The 14305-nt window shown below is 47.3% G+C and overlaps 1 protein-coding gene across 1 annotated transcript in view; it reads left to right on the plus strand.

Annotated features, from left to right (window-relative positions):
• Positions 1–12613, plus strand: part of LMO1 (LIM domain only 1 (rhombotin 1)) — a 57116-nt gene extending 44503 nt beyond the window's left edge. The window contains exons 3-4 of the mRNA XM_010563814.1: positions 7341–7466; positions 12167–12613. Coding sequence (XP_010562116.1) covers positions 7341–7466; positions 12167–12272 — 232 coding nt within the window. The 3' untranslated portion in view covers positions 12273–12613. The remainder of the gene's footprint in view (positions 1–7340; positions 7467–12166) is intronic.
• Positions 12614–14305: the final 1692 nt, after the last annotated feature.

Consider the following 14305-nt stretch of genomic DNA (forward strand, 5'->3'; position numbering starts at 1 on the left):
CAGCGCAGCGGGCCGCTGGCGGCGTGCGCCGGTCCGCGGTGGGTTTTTAGAAGAAATCTTTCAAATGTATCTCAGGAGCTGCTAGCAGACCGTAGCCTGATCATTTGTTTCAAAAGATAAACTGTCGTCATTGCTTGTGAGGGAACATTTGTTAACCTTCACATTTCATAAAACACTTTCTTGCTCATTTTTTAATCATGAAAGATGAAATTGGATCTGGAGTTGTTATCCTTGCGGTATCACCTCAGTCTCCAGCTGTGTCTAGATGTATCTTTCGATACATTTCGTCTGAGCAAATAGATTTACCATTTGTTTCATAATCACAGTTCCAGCATTCCTACCTCTAATTATTTTCGATAAGCAAATGCTATTGAAGAAACTGCTTCTGGGACAGAGGAGCTTAGCACGCAGCTCAGATGGCTCCTCGCAGCCCCCACGCAGCAATGTGTGTTTGTTCCTGGGCGTAATTAAACATTCACCAAGCTCCAGTTCACAGGGACGGTTTGGGTGTTGCATCAGGATTTCCCAGGAGGAACTGACAACTTAAATTTCACTGTGAAGTGCTGATGAAGAATGTGATTTTTCCTTTCTACTCAGCATGGTGCCCTCACACGAGCGAAGGCGAGTCAGGCTCGCTTTGACAGGAGCAGAACTGTTGCTTCTGCATGTTTGATATGCTGGTGTTGGGAAAGATTTTCATCATTTAAACTGATTAGGGCCTTAATTAGACTCCAAAGAAAGCTCAAACGTGCATTAAAAAATGATGGCGAATCAGTAAGAGAGAAAGGCTTTCCGGGAAGCCCTGATGCTGTTCTCAGTGGATTTCATGGAAATTCTTTCACCCGACTTCCCACGTTTTGATCAGTGCTGCAACCTCAGCACTGCATCGGGGCTGCAGCCTGAGCGTGGCGTCGGTGCCTGCGGCAGGCGGAGCAGCCCTACGCGCCCCGTCCGAGGGACGGAGATGTCCCTTGGCACCGGCACCCCTCAGCACTGTCTGTGCCGTGCAGGCTTGGACGCCATCCACCCCGCGCAGCTCCCAGTCCAGACGAGTCACCTGCCCGCTACTGGGGTTTCCAGTTGCTGGATACTGGTTTTTGCTCTGCTCCGAATGCCCCAGTGGGTTCATTCTGTTAGTGAATCGCTTTGGGAGCCCTTTAGGTGAAGTGTTCCATATCTGGCAAATGTGCAGGGTTTCATTTTTTTGCGGGTATGAAAAGCGATCTTGCACAAACAGAGGCACCCTGCTCTCTGGCACAGGAGGACGAGGGCAAATACCCTCCTTCTGGTAGGCTTCCCCAAGCCGGTAACGAAGGCCCTAAGCCAAACCATTAAACCACGGTTGGACGTGTAAGCACAAGTCTTCAGGAACTGAGAAGCGCGTGCCACAACTAGCAGGATGTAAGTTAATCTACCAGAGACATCACTAATACTCTTAATGTAGCTTCAGCCTGCAGAAGCTGCAACACCTTTGAAGCAGCGAGGAGAGTCTTTGGGATGTTTTTCGGCCAGAGGAGCGTAGTGTGCACGCATGCACTGAGAGCGTGCCCTGCCTGCTTTTCAAGGGGCACATTTAGCATGGGAGAAGAGGTATAACTGCAGCATGGCTGAACAAATGGTATCTGCTCAGAGCCTAAAAATGTTGCTAAATTGAAGTACTGTTCTTGCATCGCAACAGGGAGCGTCTGGCATGCTATGTAGGATACCCTCACTTCTACGCTTGGTATCTATACAGATTAAGGAGGATTAATTAGGCTCAAAATACAATGTGTCTTGGCAACATTGCTGTGCTTTGTGATGTTAAAGCACAGATTTTTTTTTCTCCATAGTAGCTGGTCCAGGAGTTTCTCACAGCCCATGCCTTTCAGGATAAACAAGCAATGCTTGGTTTGTTCATTTGCTTTTCCCCCCCCTTTTTTTCCTTCTCCACAACCTCCCAGTGAGGAGGAAAGCTTATGGGGAATAATTCTGCCCAGCTGTGGTATACTAGCATGCCTCTAGCACTTTCAACCTTGCAGTTTTCTGACGGCGGTTTTTAAACTCCCCTAAGAGGACGTTGTTGCACGTATGTTCAGCAGTGTCAGAGACAGCCAAGATGGGGGTTAAGGTCAGCGGCTTCAGTTATACCATAAGAAGGCTGGGGTAGGGGAGGAGGACTTGGACTTCTCCCTGCTAAGAGTCCCAGCCCCACTGTAAGTATCTGCTGAAAATATGGAGAGAGAGACCAAAGGAGTAAAAAGAAGTGAACATTCAGATGCGTTCTTCAACTGAAAACAGATGCCCTTGAGCAACCTTGAAGTTTATGCCCAGTAATCTCTGAACTAGTGAGGTCACTTGACCAGAGGGCTTTTTTGTACCACGCTGGTCCAACTCCTCCCGCTATGCTATCCATGAATGCCAAACCCTTTGGCACACAAGACATAAATTCTTTGGGATTGAACTTGAAGGTTTCATGAGAGGACAGTTTGACCAACTTCATTAATATCAAAATGCATTTCCTTTCCTTCAGCTGACAGGACTTCCCACTGCAGCACTGACAAGGGTGTACTAGATAGGAGGGCGCACCAGCTAACATGTATTTCCCATGCTGAAACACCTATCGCTAAGGCTTTCTCTGAATATTACACAAAGGCTGATTACAAGGAAGTTGGGAACCTTGAGTCTAAAGTTGCTTTTAAGCTTATACGTTTAATCTTTTTAAGTGACATTCAGGCTTTCCCTGCAATTCTTGGAATATTCAGTACTTTGGTCAAATCAGACTTGTAGCTCAGTGTATTTCTAGTATCCACAGATGGGAAAAATACTGATTGCAAGCTGTTAAGAGCTGTCCTCACTGGAAGGCTAGTTGTTGGGTTGTTTCACATGGTAAAGGCAAAACCTTTTCTTTTCATGACGATGAGTTTCAGGTACATAAAGCAAGTCTTGTTCTACAGCAGGTCCTGATGGAGCTAGGAAATAAATGGCAGCAGGCATAGAGGGAAGGTATATGGGAAAACCTATTTCACCTACTAGCTGGAGAGGATATGAGCATGGGGTTTGGTAGCTCTTCAAAAACTTGTATATCCAGGCAATCTGGATATACAAATATAGAGAGAAATATGTAGCTGTACACAATATTTACAAATCTAGATATTTATCTGTAGATAAGTGTTTAGTCCTCTTTCAGCTCATAGTTCTTGCCTTTCAGTGTTGACAAAGCCTCTTGTTTTAGGGAAGTATCAGTCTCAACTCAGCTGTTTAATTTTGAACTTGTCTTGTTCTTGCGGTGTTTAAAAAAAATCCATTTGACACTCCCAACCTATCCTTTCTGTACCACTCATTATTTACAAGTGCCTGTCCTGGTTCCTCTTTTTTTGTCTCCTGTGAACTCAACAGCTCCAAGATTTTCACTCTTTCTGTGGAGGGAAGATTTTCTCCCTCTTTCTCGATTGCAAGCTGCTAGCTAATCAGACACCAGGCTAGAGAGAGGAGAAGAAACGGGGACTCTCTCCTTGTAGGCAATGACTAAAACAGATTGTTGTTCCTAGTGGTGACAGAAATAGGCAATCAGGTTCTCAGTTTAGCCACCCTGTACATTTTGGTCAGAAAAGGAAAAATTTGTTAAAAGGTGCTAAACTTAATGTGTTCATATGAGAAGTTTCTTACCGTTTTCCCTATGGTAAGGACTCTTTACCATTCTTTTTTCCCCAAAAAACCTACAGGGTGCTGTGACTTTACTATAGTTTGAGTTAACTTCAGGTGTATTCATGGAGCTGGTGAGGTCTGGATCATTGTGCAGAAGACTACTCTTTAGCCCAGACAAGACTACATAAAAAGCATCCTTCGACAGTTGTCTACCACTTCCAGGAGCTCTCCCTTCTTTTCCCATTAATTCATTTGCATTCACTGCTGCTCCTGTATGCCAATTAGCTTTAATTTTTACTATACACACTGACATCAATGGCCAATGAGAACAGCACGTAGCGGGATTTTTAGTGTGCCTATAAACTACAGAAAATTGTCCTTGGACAAACTCCTGCTTTTAGACTGGCTGACAACAATAGACATGGTTAAGTTCAGGCTAAGAGCCATTAAACATAATTACTACCACAGGCTAGAAGTTTAATTGTGCTAAATTTTAAATCTGCATAGTCTATGCTTATTTACAAGCTGGCTAGGTCTTCCTGTTACATAAGGGGGAATAAATCTGTACTTAAAAATTGTTGCCTTTTAACTTCAAAGGGAGATGAAAAAAACCCGGGGTTTTTAGAAGCAGCAAAACAACTCCAAACTGAAACCTTTCTGTATTTCCAGCTTCTTTTATGCAAATGGCTCCAAGCTGGTAAGTAGATGCTGAGCATCTTCTGATAGATTTTTTTTTTTTTTCCCTAATGTGCTTCAACTTTGTGTGCGTGAATGTGCGCGAGAGTATTGCATCTGTTATGAAGGTGTCTGGGGGACAGAATGCAGATCAGTTTGTTCATGTGGGGTTATTTTAAGTTTAACCGCAGATGGGGCTTGGGGTGGAAGATTTTCCTCTTGCTCCTTGTCTTCTCTCCCTCCTCTAATAATGTTAAGCTCCCCACCTCAGAAAGTTTCAGCTCAAGTAGCTTCTGGGTAAGTAGGTATCAGACGTGGCAGGTTTTTTACAAGCAAACAAAAAAGGCAAAAGTCTGTGTTCATTTTGTTTTTTCTTCCAGCAGAATGAAAAAAAAAATTCATGTTCACTGAGCTACAAGTTACGGTGTATATTTAGAAGCATGGTGAATATACAAGGGCTCTAAGTCACTCCCTGAAAAGCAGATTAAAATTAAGAAGTGCTAGAATACGTGTGAAATGGTCATCTGTTGGGAAAGGGAGGGTATGGAGGACTGTGAAACTTGATAGAAGAGAAAAAGATTAGCACACTGACTAGCTGGAAGCTACATTTATGTAGACATTAGAAGGCAACACGATTTCAGCTGGACAGAACATAAGCTTCAGATCTTATGCAAACAGTCAAAGCTGTTTAACAATTGGTTTACCCCCAAACCCCTGAAAGGAGACAGGTGAATACGATGCCAAATACATTTTTCATGTTTCTTAAGCTAACTGTTTAAATAGTTAAGTGAACATCTGTCCAAATTTCCCCATCATTTCCATTTAGAAAAGTCTCCTATTTGAAGGCTGAAGAAAAGCGCCTGCTTAACAATGCAAATGGTGCTGTCTGGGGCCCCTTTATTTTGTTTAATCTAGACTGAGCTCCACACAACTGTGATGCTAATGAATAATGGATATTTTATACTTGTGCATGTAGCAGTGCTGGGCACAGAGCAAATCTAGGATTAACCTCCCACTTTCCCTGCCTAACACGTATTGGACTTATTTTTTGAGTTTGCTGTGACTTGGGTACTCTAAAAACAGATGCCTGGTTTTATGGAAAATGGGAAAACTCTGGCAAAAGCTGTCAGGTTTTGCTATGCCCAAGTGAGGTAGCGAAGAAGGGGGCAGCTACGTTGGGGGAGGGAGGGATGTCTGTATTAATGGCTTGATTTGCGAGCGGGTGCTGAATGAGAGCCAGGGCGTTTCAGGGTGGAGACCTGTACGCTTTTCAGTGCCACATTTTTTCAGTCCGGTCTGCTGGCGTTAGGCAGCCAGGCACTGCGCTCAGCTGCCTCCCCTGCCTGCCTGCCTGCCTGCGGGAGCAGGAGCAGGAGCAGGAGCAGGAGCAGGAGCAAGCTGGAGTCAGCTTGCAGGGAGAATGGGACTGCCCCGGTACCGATTACATGGTCTGAGTTTGCCAGCGCAGACTATGTAGCTGGGATTTTACTCTGCCTTTCAGCCCTCGTATGATGGGTTCATACGGGAAGAGATTTTGGTACTCCCTTTGGGCTTTTTCTGTCCTGCAGAAGTGTTTCCATTTGGTTTGCGTAGTTTAACTTTCAGGGAAAATGCGGTACTGTTTCTTCATGGGAAGTCTTGGGGTTTTCCAGCCAGGCCTAATGAAAGACCACTGATGCCACTTCTAGTGAGAAATAAGGGTAGCCTTTTTTTTACAGCTGAAGAGCAAGCTGACTTTGGTAGCACAGCGCTGTGGGAGGGTGGGAGAGTTGTGTGGAGGTTTCTATAACATTGCTGGGTGTTTTAATTCACAATTACTGGCCAGTAATAATTAGTATTGATTAGCTTGGCAAATTGCAGGTTTAGAAATTGGTTATAGATTTTCCTGATGCTTCTCGTCTGCGTGTTGTGGAATCAGCCAGAGCCAATGGCTCGAAACAAACCGCAAGCCCAAATCTGTCTGCGGGCAGCGACGCGTTGCACGCGCAGAGCTAATGGTCAGCAGGAACCGTACGTCTCGAGGCTCGCCGCCCCAAGAATATGATTTTTATCATCTCCTAAGCAAAGTAACTAACCACACGCGTATTGACCGGGTGCAGTTTGGTTTTGTCGGCCTGTTGATACGTGCCCCGGCTGGTTCGCGTGGCTTTGTGGTCGCGGTGGCGTGCCGCCCCCGGCGGGCGCAGGGGGCTGCGGGGACACCTCGGCGAAGGGGGCCGGGGCGAGGATGCCGCGGTCTTGCTTGAGTCCCCCGGCGAGAGCTGTAACAGCAGCAGACATCTGGGGAGACAGATAGTGAAAGCCGAGATGAAAATGGCAAAGCTTCCAGTGCTGAAGGGCTGTCCTGGAGGACCGAGGAGCTGAAGTGGAACGGCTGAGCGTGCTGTTCGGGCCGCAGTGGAAGGGCTTAGCTGGCTCCCGGGAGGGACGAGGAGGCGGGAGGCGGGGGGCACAGCCAGGGAGGAGGGCTTGCTCTCCGCGATGCCTTGCAAAATGCTGTTGCGCTCATCGCGAGAGAAATGGCGCTTTTCCGTTTTGAACAGCAGGTAAGTGAGGTTCTTCCTGAGCTATATTATAGCGTTGCCTGCCAGGGTTGGCAAAGTTTGCAGGTCTTCTGTGTCTTGCTGCGAGAGGCTGCCAGCCTGTCCTTCTGTTCGGTTGCGGCCAAGCGCAGATGGGGCAACCGCGGGCGGAGGAGGGCGGGCGGCTCCGAGCACCTACCCCACCGCTGCAGAGAGGCAGATAGTTTTTGACTGAAATTTTGTGAGCCCCAAAATAGTGCTCTAAGTGTTTAATGCTTTTCTCCATTAGACAGCAAATTAGCCCTAGGCTTACAAACCAAATGAAGTTTCATCTCGACAATCGGAGCCTGCTCACCAGGCAGTTTTATCCCAAGTTCCCGCACACTGGTTGGTCAGCGAAATGGAGACTGCAACTTCTATTTATTGGTGCAATACAGTATTTGATACTGCTAATTACACTTAATTAGTCCTTCCACCATTTAATTAAAATGGCTTCTAATGATTGTGCTTCTTTGGCAGGCTCTTTGGTACCACCGGGAATTGTGCTGCCTGCAGTAAACTGATCCCTGCCTTTGAGATGGTGATGAGGGCCAGAGATAATGTTTACCATTTGGACTGCTTTGCCTGTCAGCTCTGCAACCAGCGGTGAGGACACAGTTATTATACACACAAACACAAACTAATTTATACCTTTGCCCGCAAAATAGGGGAAATGTTTGATCCACGCTACCTGTCTGGGGCTCACAGCCTGCTGGCTCGGGCGGGTTTATTAGGCTGACCTGGGTGATGCATGTAAGTACCTGTAGCCCCTTTACCGCAAATCCCCTTAGAGCTGGTGGGAGTTGGAAGGGCGAGGGGAGCACGCAGACTGCAGATCTGGCCACGGTTGTATGCAGCACAGCTGCTGCTGAATAAAACAAACTGCTTCAGTGTCCTTTCAGGATCTACCCTTTTTGCAGAACACAGACGACAGAGAATGGACCTCCTCTGGCAAACTGATGTTATTTTGCTTAAAGCAGGTTTCTGACAGGCTCAAAACTGAGGACGGCAAAGCAGAAAGAGAAAGAGAAGGGACAGGAAGGAGAAAAAAAACTCTAGATAAGGTCTTTCCAACACTAGGAAGAAATCCCTTTAGTAGTTGTGTAATTAATAGGGGATCTTGGTGGTGTAATTTTGAGCGGGGCTTGTGTATTTCTGCTGGGTTTTACCCAGTGGAAAATGCACATCAAGGAGTATGATAAAGGGTCATGCACAAAGTTTTCACTTGGGCTACCTGTAGGCAGCTGAATTTGGGAGGGCTGTGAAAAATCTTCCCAGCGCCCTGTTTGTTGGTCATTGTAGGCGGAATGGAAGCCCCCAGAACCAGATGTGTCATAGTGTCGCTTTCTGATGCATCCATCCATCCACCCTTGTCCAAGACAGGCCAGACAGTGCTTGTCGTTCCTACTGCTTGTTCAGCTGGGCTGCAGTGACTGCCCAGGGCCCAAGGGCTGTGCTGGGGTTCCTCTTCTGGACTTGTGGTTGTGATTCCCAGAGATGAAACTAGGAGGCAATGCTTCATCCCATGTGAAGGTGTGAGAGAGATGACAAAACTCGCGGGAAGATGGAGAGCCTAATTCTGTAAAAGTCAAGCTAAAAGCCTGACTTAAAAATTCATTGCTCGCCCTACCACAAAAGTCACCGTGGGATCTCTACTAGTGAAGCAGCTGTACACGGTGCAAACCTCTGCCACCTTTCCCACTAAACTTCAGCGACCGTGCAAACTGGGGTCCGATTCTCCTTCCGTGCCCTCTGCCAGGGGCTCAGTTCACAGGGATGTGAATGGGGTGGCGGCTGGTTGGTGCCAGAGCACTTAGGAGAATCGGGCGAGCCGTTTGTAGCTCAGGTGGCTTTACTCAGCCCTGTTATTGGAGGCGGAGGCGGTGGTTGTTGGAGGTAGAAAGCTCCTATTAATATTGGCGTTGTCCCCAGGCGCGGTGGCAGCGCCGAGGCGGCAGTGACATCTAGTGGCTCCTGGCCCGGGGCTCCTCTCGGGAAGCCCAGTTACATCTTTCAGTTGCCCAGTCTTGTTTTGGCACTCTCGAACACGCTCCCGCAACAGTCGCGATTCCCGATGGGCAGCGTGCGACCACTTGCAGAGCTCATACATGCCCTCCCCGAGATGGTCTCTCTTCACGCAGCTGAAATTGCTGGTGGGCCGTCGGGTTTGTCCCAGACTCCACGCTGATACCGGGGCTAGAGCATCTCAAACGTCCCTTCTGGCAGAGGCAAGTCACAGCTCTGGGCTGCGCAGGCAGGAGTGCTGGGGAGGCCTTGGAGTCTGTAGGATGAGCATTTGTCATCAAACCCCTACTTTACCCTAGCTTCTCTCATGGAAAAGCCTAGTGCCGCCTAGTTTTCATTTTCAGGAATTTCTTTTCAATTTCACCCTTTGTTACAAAGGCTCCGAAGCACCTCTCTTCCCTCTGCGATTACTAACGCTATTACTGCACTCAGTGCAAAGTATGGTCCTGCTCTGCCCTTAAAATAACCTCCATGCACTGTCACTGCCTGGCAGGAAAGCGCAGGTAATTCCCCGTTCTGGCAGAGTCGTGCTTTGATGCATGAGGGATTTGCCCAGGTTGGGGGGAGCTGAATGTTTCTGAAAGATGGGCTGAGCAGACGGCATAGAGCTACGTGTAGATTGTTATTTTTGGCTGAGATCAGAAGACTACAACCTTTTATGACTTATCCTTTAAAGATTTTGGCCAGAAAGGGCAGATCAGAAGTGCTCCTGTAGCAGATGACATTGGAAGCTGAACCAAGAACAGTGAGTTTAAATAACCGTAAAGTCAAAATTGCAGAGGTGGATGCCAAAACTAGTTCTGAATCGGAAACCCCACCTGAAACCCCACCTCATTGTCCGGCTATGAAAAGATTTGATTAGAAAGACCTTTCTCTAGTTCTCTTCCAGCTTACTTGCCCTTCTATAGCTAAACTGTGTCTGTGTAGAGTGTTAAATCCATCAGAACAAAATCTCTAATATTTTTGCCAAATGTGCAGTTTTCATTAGCTTCATGCTGCAAATCTGGTGTTTTGGAGAAAGTCTTACGCACTACTCAGCCTACTATTCTTTAATAAGGCCAACATTGCTTCTCACAATAGTGAATAAAAGTTGGTCACTGCTGTAACTGGCTATCAGTATTACAAGGGTTTCAGGAAATCCAGCTGCTTGGGTTGCGATTATCTAACGTGGTTTTGCTCGGAAGAAAATCACTCTGTAGAAATGGCAGGGTAGGTTCGGTGCCTGTTTCTCGCTGCTGCTGGCTGGAACTCAGTCAGACAGACAGGCTCTGGACAGAACTGCTCCGAGCAGGAGGGATGGTGGTGCAGGGCCACGTCTCGCTCTGAAGAGAGCTGCAGGCTGGGACACGTGAAACTGGGTCTGAAGTTGCTCTGATAAATCCCCTGTCCCTAGTTGCGGTGCATCAGCTGAAGAGATCCCAGTTTACTGCTCAGTTTGCAGGGCTGGTAGGGAGAAAGAAAGAGTCGCTTTTCCAGTGAATCAAGCCCTTCTCCCAAAACTTCACAAGGTCTCGGGGTACCCCTGCTGTGCATTTTAGGTCCTATGTGCTCATATGGCCCACCCACCCCCCAGCTCCCTAGTTCTCCCACTCCTCCTTTGGCTCCTCTAGACCCAAACCAGGTTTGGCAAGAGAACGCTGTCGATGGTGCTGGTGACAAAAGTAATTTTTGCATTTCTCTTCTTGGAGATTTATATTGTACTTCAGGTAGGGGTAAGTAGCAAAAAGCAAGCAGCTGTGACTGTTATTTATAGTGAGTAAACCTAGTGGTGGGGAAGGTGGTGTTAAGGCGAGTGTGTGCAGTACAGTTTTTAGCATAAGAGCTGCTAATTTAAATTGAGATTAATTTTTAGCTTTTTAATATACAAAAAAGGTTGAATTTCAGAACTACTAAAGCATGTGCCACAGAGGGAAGAAGATGGAAGGTCTCCAGTGAAATCATATGAAGCGAGAACCAATACCCAGTTCTCCCTGTATCGATTTGGCAAATTAATCAGCTTATTTGCAGGTGTCCAGTTGGAGAAAACTTGTGCCCATGTCAGACCTATAAAGGAGCTCTGAAATGATCAGTCCTGTTCTTGTAGCAGAATATATTCAGTTTTTGTTGGAGATGCTCTGCCCAAAGCTGCCTGAGTTACAAATCTAGAAAGCATTTTAGACAAGGAGTAGGCAATGTCCCTGCCAAAGCTCTGCCTGGGAGCAGAGAAAATGGGTATCTGAGGTCTGCTGAGTCTCCTGAGGATGGGATCATCTCTACTGATCTTCCTTCAAAGCCCAGTAACTATTCGGCCTCGCCAGAGGCTGGTACCTGCCCGTTCCTCTCGGTTCAGAGCTGCGTTTTGGCGCAGTGGCCAGGGTGCCTCTGCTTTAGGGACCTGGGACTGATTTAAGACTCAGCACTTGGGGCAGGGAGGCGCAGCCCCGTGCTCTGGTCTGTCATTGCCCTGCTAGCACGACGGACAAAAACCAGCCCCTGAATTGGGTGCAAAGAACATTATTTGTTATCTTAAGAAGTAAAGATTAGCTTCTGATTCTTGAGCAAGCAGGCAGGGCAAAAAAGCTATTGGCTGTCAATTCACACCTCTCAGATCTTATATATGGAACTTTTTTGACCTTAATGGTCAAATAAAATTGTTAAATATCACAAGCCTCTCTGTCAACTTCAAGACAAACAGAACAATTTACATGGTATATAGAGAGCAGTGCCCTTCGCTCAATGAAGATAAAGGTTAGGAGTCCAGCCACCAGGAAATTTCTATTTATTGTTCAGCACTGTACACAAGGGGGTGAGGAAAGACTTAATAGCCAGTCCTTGCCTGGAAATTAGTGTAAATACTGCCTCACCCGAGGGAACCGTGGAAATGTGGATACCAGCAAAAACTTCAAATAGTCTCTGTGTAATATCTCCTGCTTGATTTCCTGCTTGTAGAGCCGACAGCTCTCGTCTGCAGGGACAAATCCCTTAACTGCTCCCGGCCTCCTCCTGCCGCCGGTGCGGGACCCGGCAGAGACCGGGACCCGCTCCCCGAGCTGCTTCCTACAACCGTGGCCTGGGAGCTGGACACCGCTGTGCCAGGAAAAGGGACGGCAAAACCCCGGGATGTGTGCAGGGAAGGGGAGCGGGGGGAGAGGCACGGGGCCTTTCCTGGGGTCCGACACCACCAGCAGAGCTGGAAACCAAACTCTGGTCCCCAGAGTCACCTTCAGACCCAAACAGCCTCGAATTCCCCCTGTCCTAACCTCTGTTCACACTTACACCCGTTAATTCTTTTTATCTTCCAGATTCTGTGTGGGAGACAAATTTTTCCTGAAGAACAACATGATCTTGTGTCAGATGGACTATGAGGAAGGGCAGCTGAACGGGAGCTTCGAGTCCCAGGTTCAATAACAAACCCTGCTTCGCTGAAGCACTGTGGGATGGGTGCTCGGCCGCGCGAGCAGCGAGGGCGCCTGTCAGCTTGCCTGCAATATTTTTTTAATTCTTGGTCCAGAGAGGACTATATACATTGTAGTACTTTTCCCCCCCAACACAAAGCAGTTACAATTTTAGATGTACAGTTGTGCCTGCTTAGCTGAGCACTGCATTGCCTGTATGTTTGTGAGTTTTTGGGGTCTGGGGGAGGGCTCTGTACAGTCTGTTTCCTGTATATAAACTGGAACATTTATTTTATGAAAAATGTAATGCAATTTTATTACTGGTGTGAATTAAAAATTATGAATGTTTCCTGGTCATCTTAGCTGTGGTTTGTTCCCCATGTGGTGAAGGCCTGTATTTCCTGTGCTTGATGTTGAACAGACTATTAGAAATGTATACACAGATCCCTGGAAACTGCAGGAATAAAAGCAGAGGCGGGAGTTCACACACACAAACCAGGGGAAGAAATGCTGCTGCAGAGTTAGACCTCTCCGCTTGAACCGTGCAGAGACTCGTGTCCAAAACCCTGCCGCGGTGTACGACGGGAGGGAACGAGCCGTGGGCGGGTGACGGCTGGGAGCCGTCGGTGTCGCTGGCCGGGTCCCACGAAGGCTGCCGAGCAGTGCTGAGTTGCTGGCGGAGAGGTGTCTCGCTTTTCACATCTATGAATTTAGAAAGAGCATTTCCATGGCCAGGAGTGCTTGTTGGCCGGCTGATACCGTGTCTCCAGTCTGGGCTGTGAGGAACAGGCTCCCTCCAGCCTTGCCGAAGGGTGCCCAGGCATTGATCAGAATATTAATGTCCAGGCTTTGATAGGCAGTGGGGTTTTCCTGTGGGGCATTGCTTGTCCAGGTCTGAACTGCTGTGAGAGCTGATGTCAGGGTTCGAATGTGACCGGGCGCTGACGCAGCATCCCTTTTCACAGCCCCTTTTGCTTACTCTGTGCCAGGTGCTTTGACCTCCCACGTAACGAAAGCGATCGGATTTGAAGCATCTCCCGTAGAAAAGCTCTGAACTGTGTTCCTGCTGCGATGCTTTGTGCAATGATTTTCAAGGTTATGCAATTCATGTGCAACCCACTGGACTGTACCAAACACATTTCTTTGTATGGTGAGTGTCACTTTAATACAGTGCACCAGTAGCTGTAAAGGATGGCTGCAATTCTATTTATTTTGTCGTCTTGCTTTTTCTTAGATTTACCCCCCTTTCCTCTAATAAATAGACACCAAGTACTTTTTTTTCTGATGTGACTTAATCGGTTACTGGTCCTGGATCGCGTGTGTGTTCTGTGAATTGCGAACGCCAAATGCAGCGCAGCTTGGTCCTGCTCTGCCTGTTGCATGAAATGCTTTTATGTACATCTATGTTGAATAATGGCTAAACAGAAGCAAAACACCACTAGACACTTAGTATACTTCAAAATATTACCTGTCATCTGAAGCCACCTCAGACATGTGGATTTGTTGGGTCATTTTTCTTCCTAAACAGACATTTTGGGTTGGGAGACCCATTATAAAATGTGTGGCCCTATCCCCTTTTATTCCCATAAAGATGGAATAGCAATTAAAAAGCCACCTATAACCGCCTATGGATAGGTGGCATTTTAATTGCCATTCCATTTTAGTGCCTTTTGGGACTGGGGGGGGGGGCTGTCTTTTGAGAAGCTGTAGAGTTGATGCTCTTTTTGTAGAGGCTCTTGCAGGTGGCCACACTGGGGCTACTGAAGGAGCAGCTTGTTGCCCAAATGTTTTGATTCCTTGCTTTGAAATGGGCTGCCAGACAGTCGCCTGTGCTCCAGAGTGATGGCTACCCGCCTGCCCGTGGGGTTTGCTGTAATTCGACATGCAATGGCAGCACACAGGTGTTGGCCCATGGTGAGGATGGGAGCAGTAACACCAAAACAAAACCGAAACCCCTCGCCAAAAAAAGCTGGGGGGGTTATTCAGATTCAGTTCAAATTCTTAGGGAGAGTTTTGGTACCAGTTTAAAAATGAAGCCCTTTGGAG

The sequence above is a fragment of the Haliaeetus leucocephalus genome, unplaced genomic scaffold (assembly GCF_000737465.1).
Source record: "Haliaeetus leucocephalus isolate CR32 unplaced genomic scaffold, Haliaeetus_leucocephalus-4.0 Scaffold173, whole genome shotgun sequence".
Classification (NCBI taxonomy): domain Eukaryota; kingdom Metazoa; phylum Chordata; class Aves; order Accipitriformes; family Accipitridae; genus Haliaeetus; species Haliaeetus leucocephalus.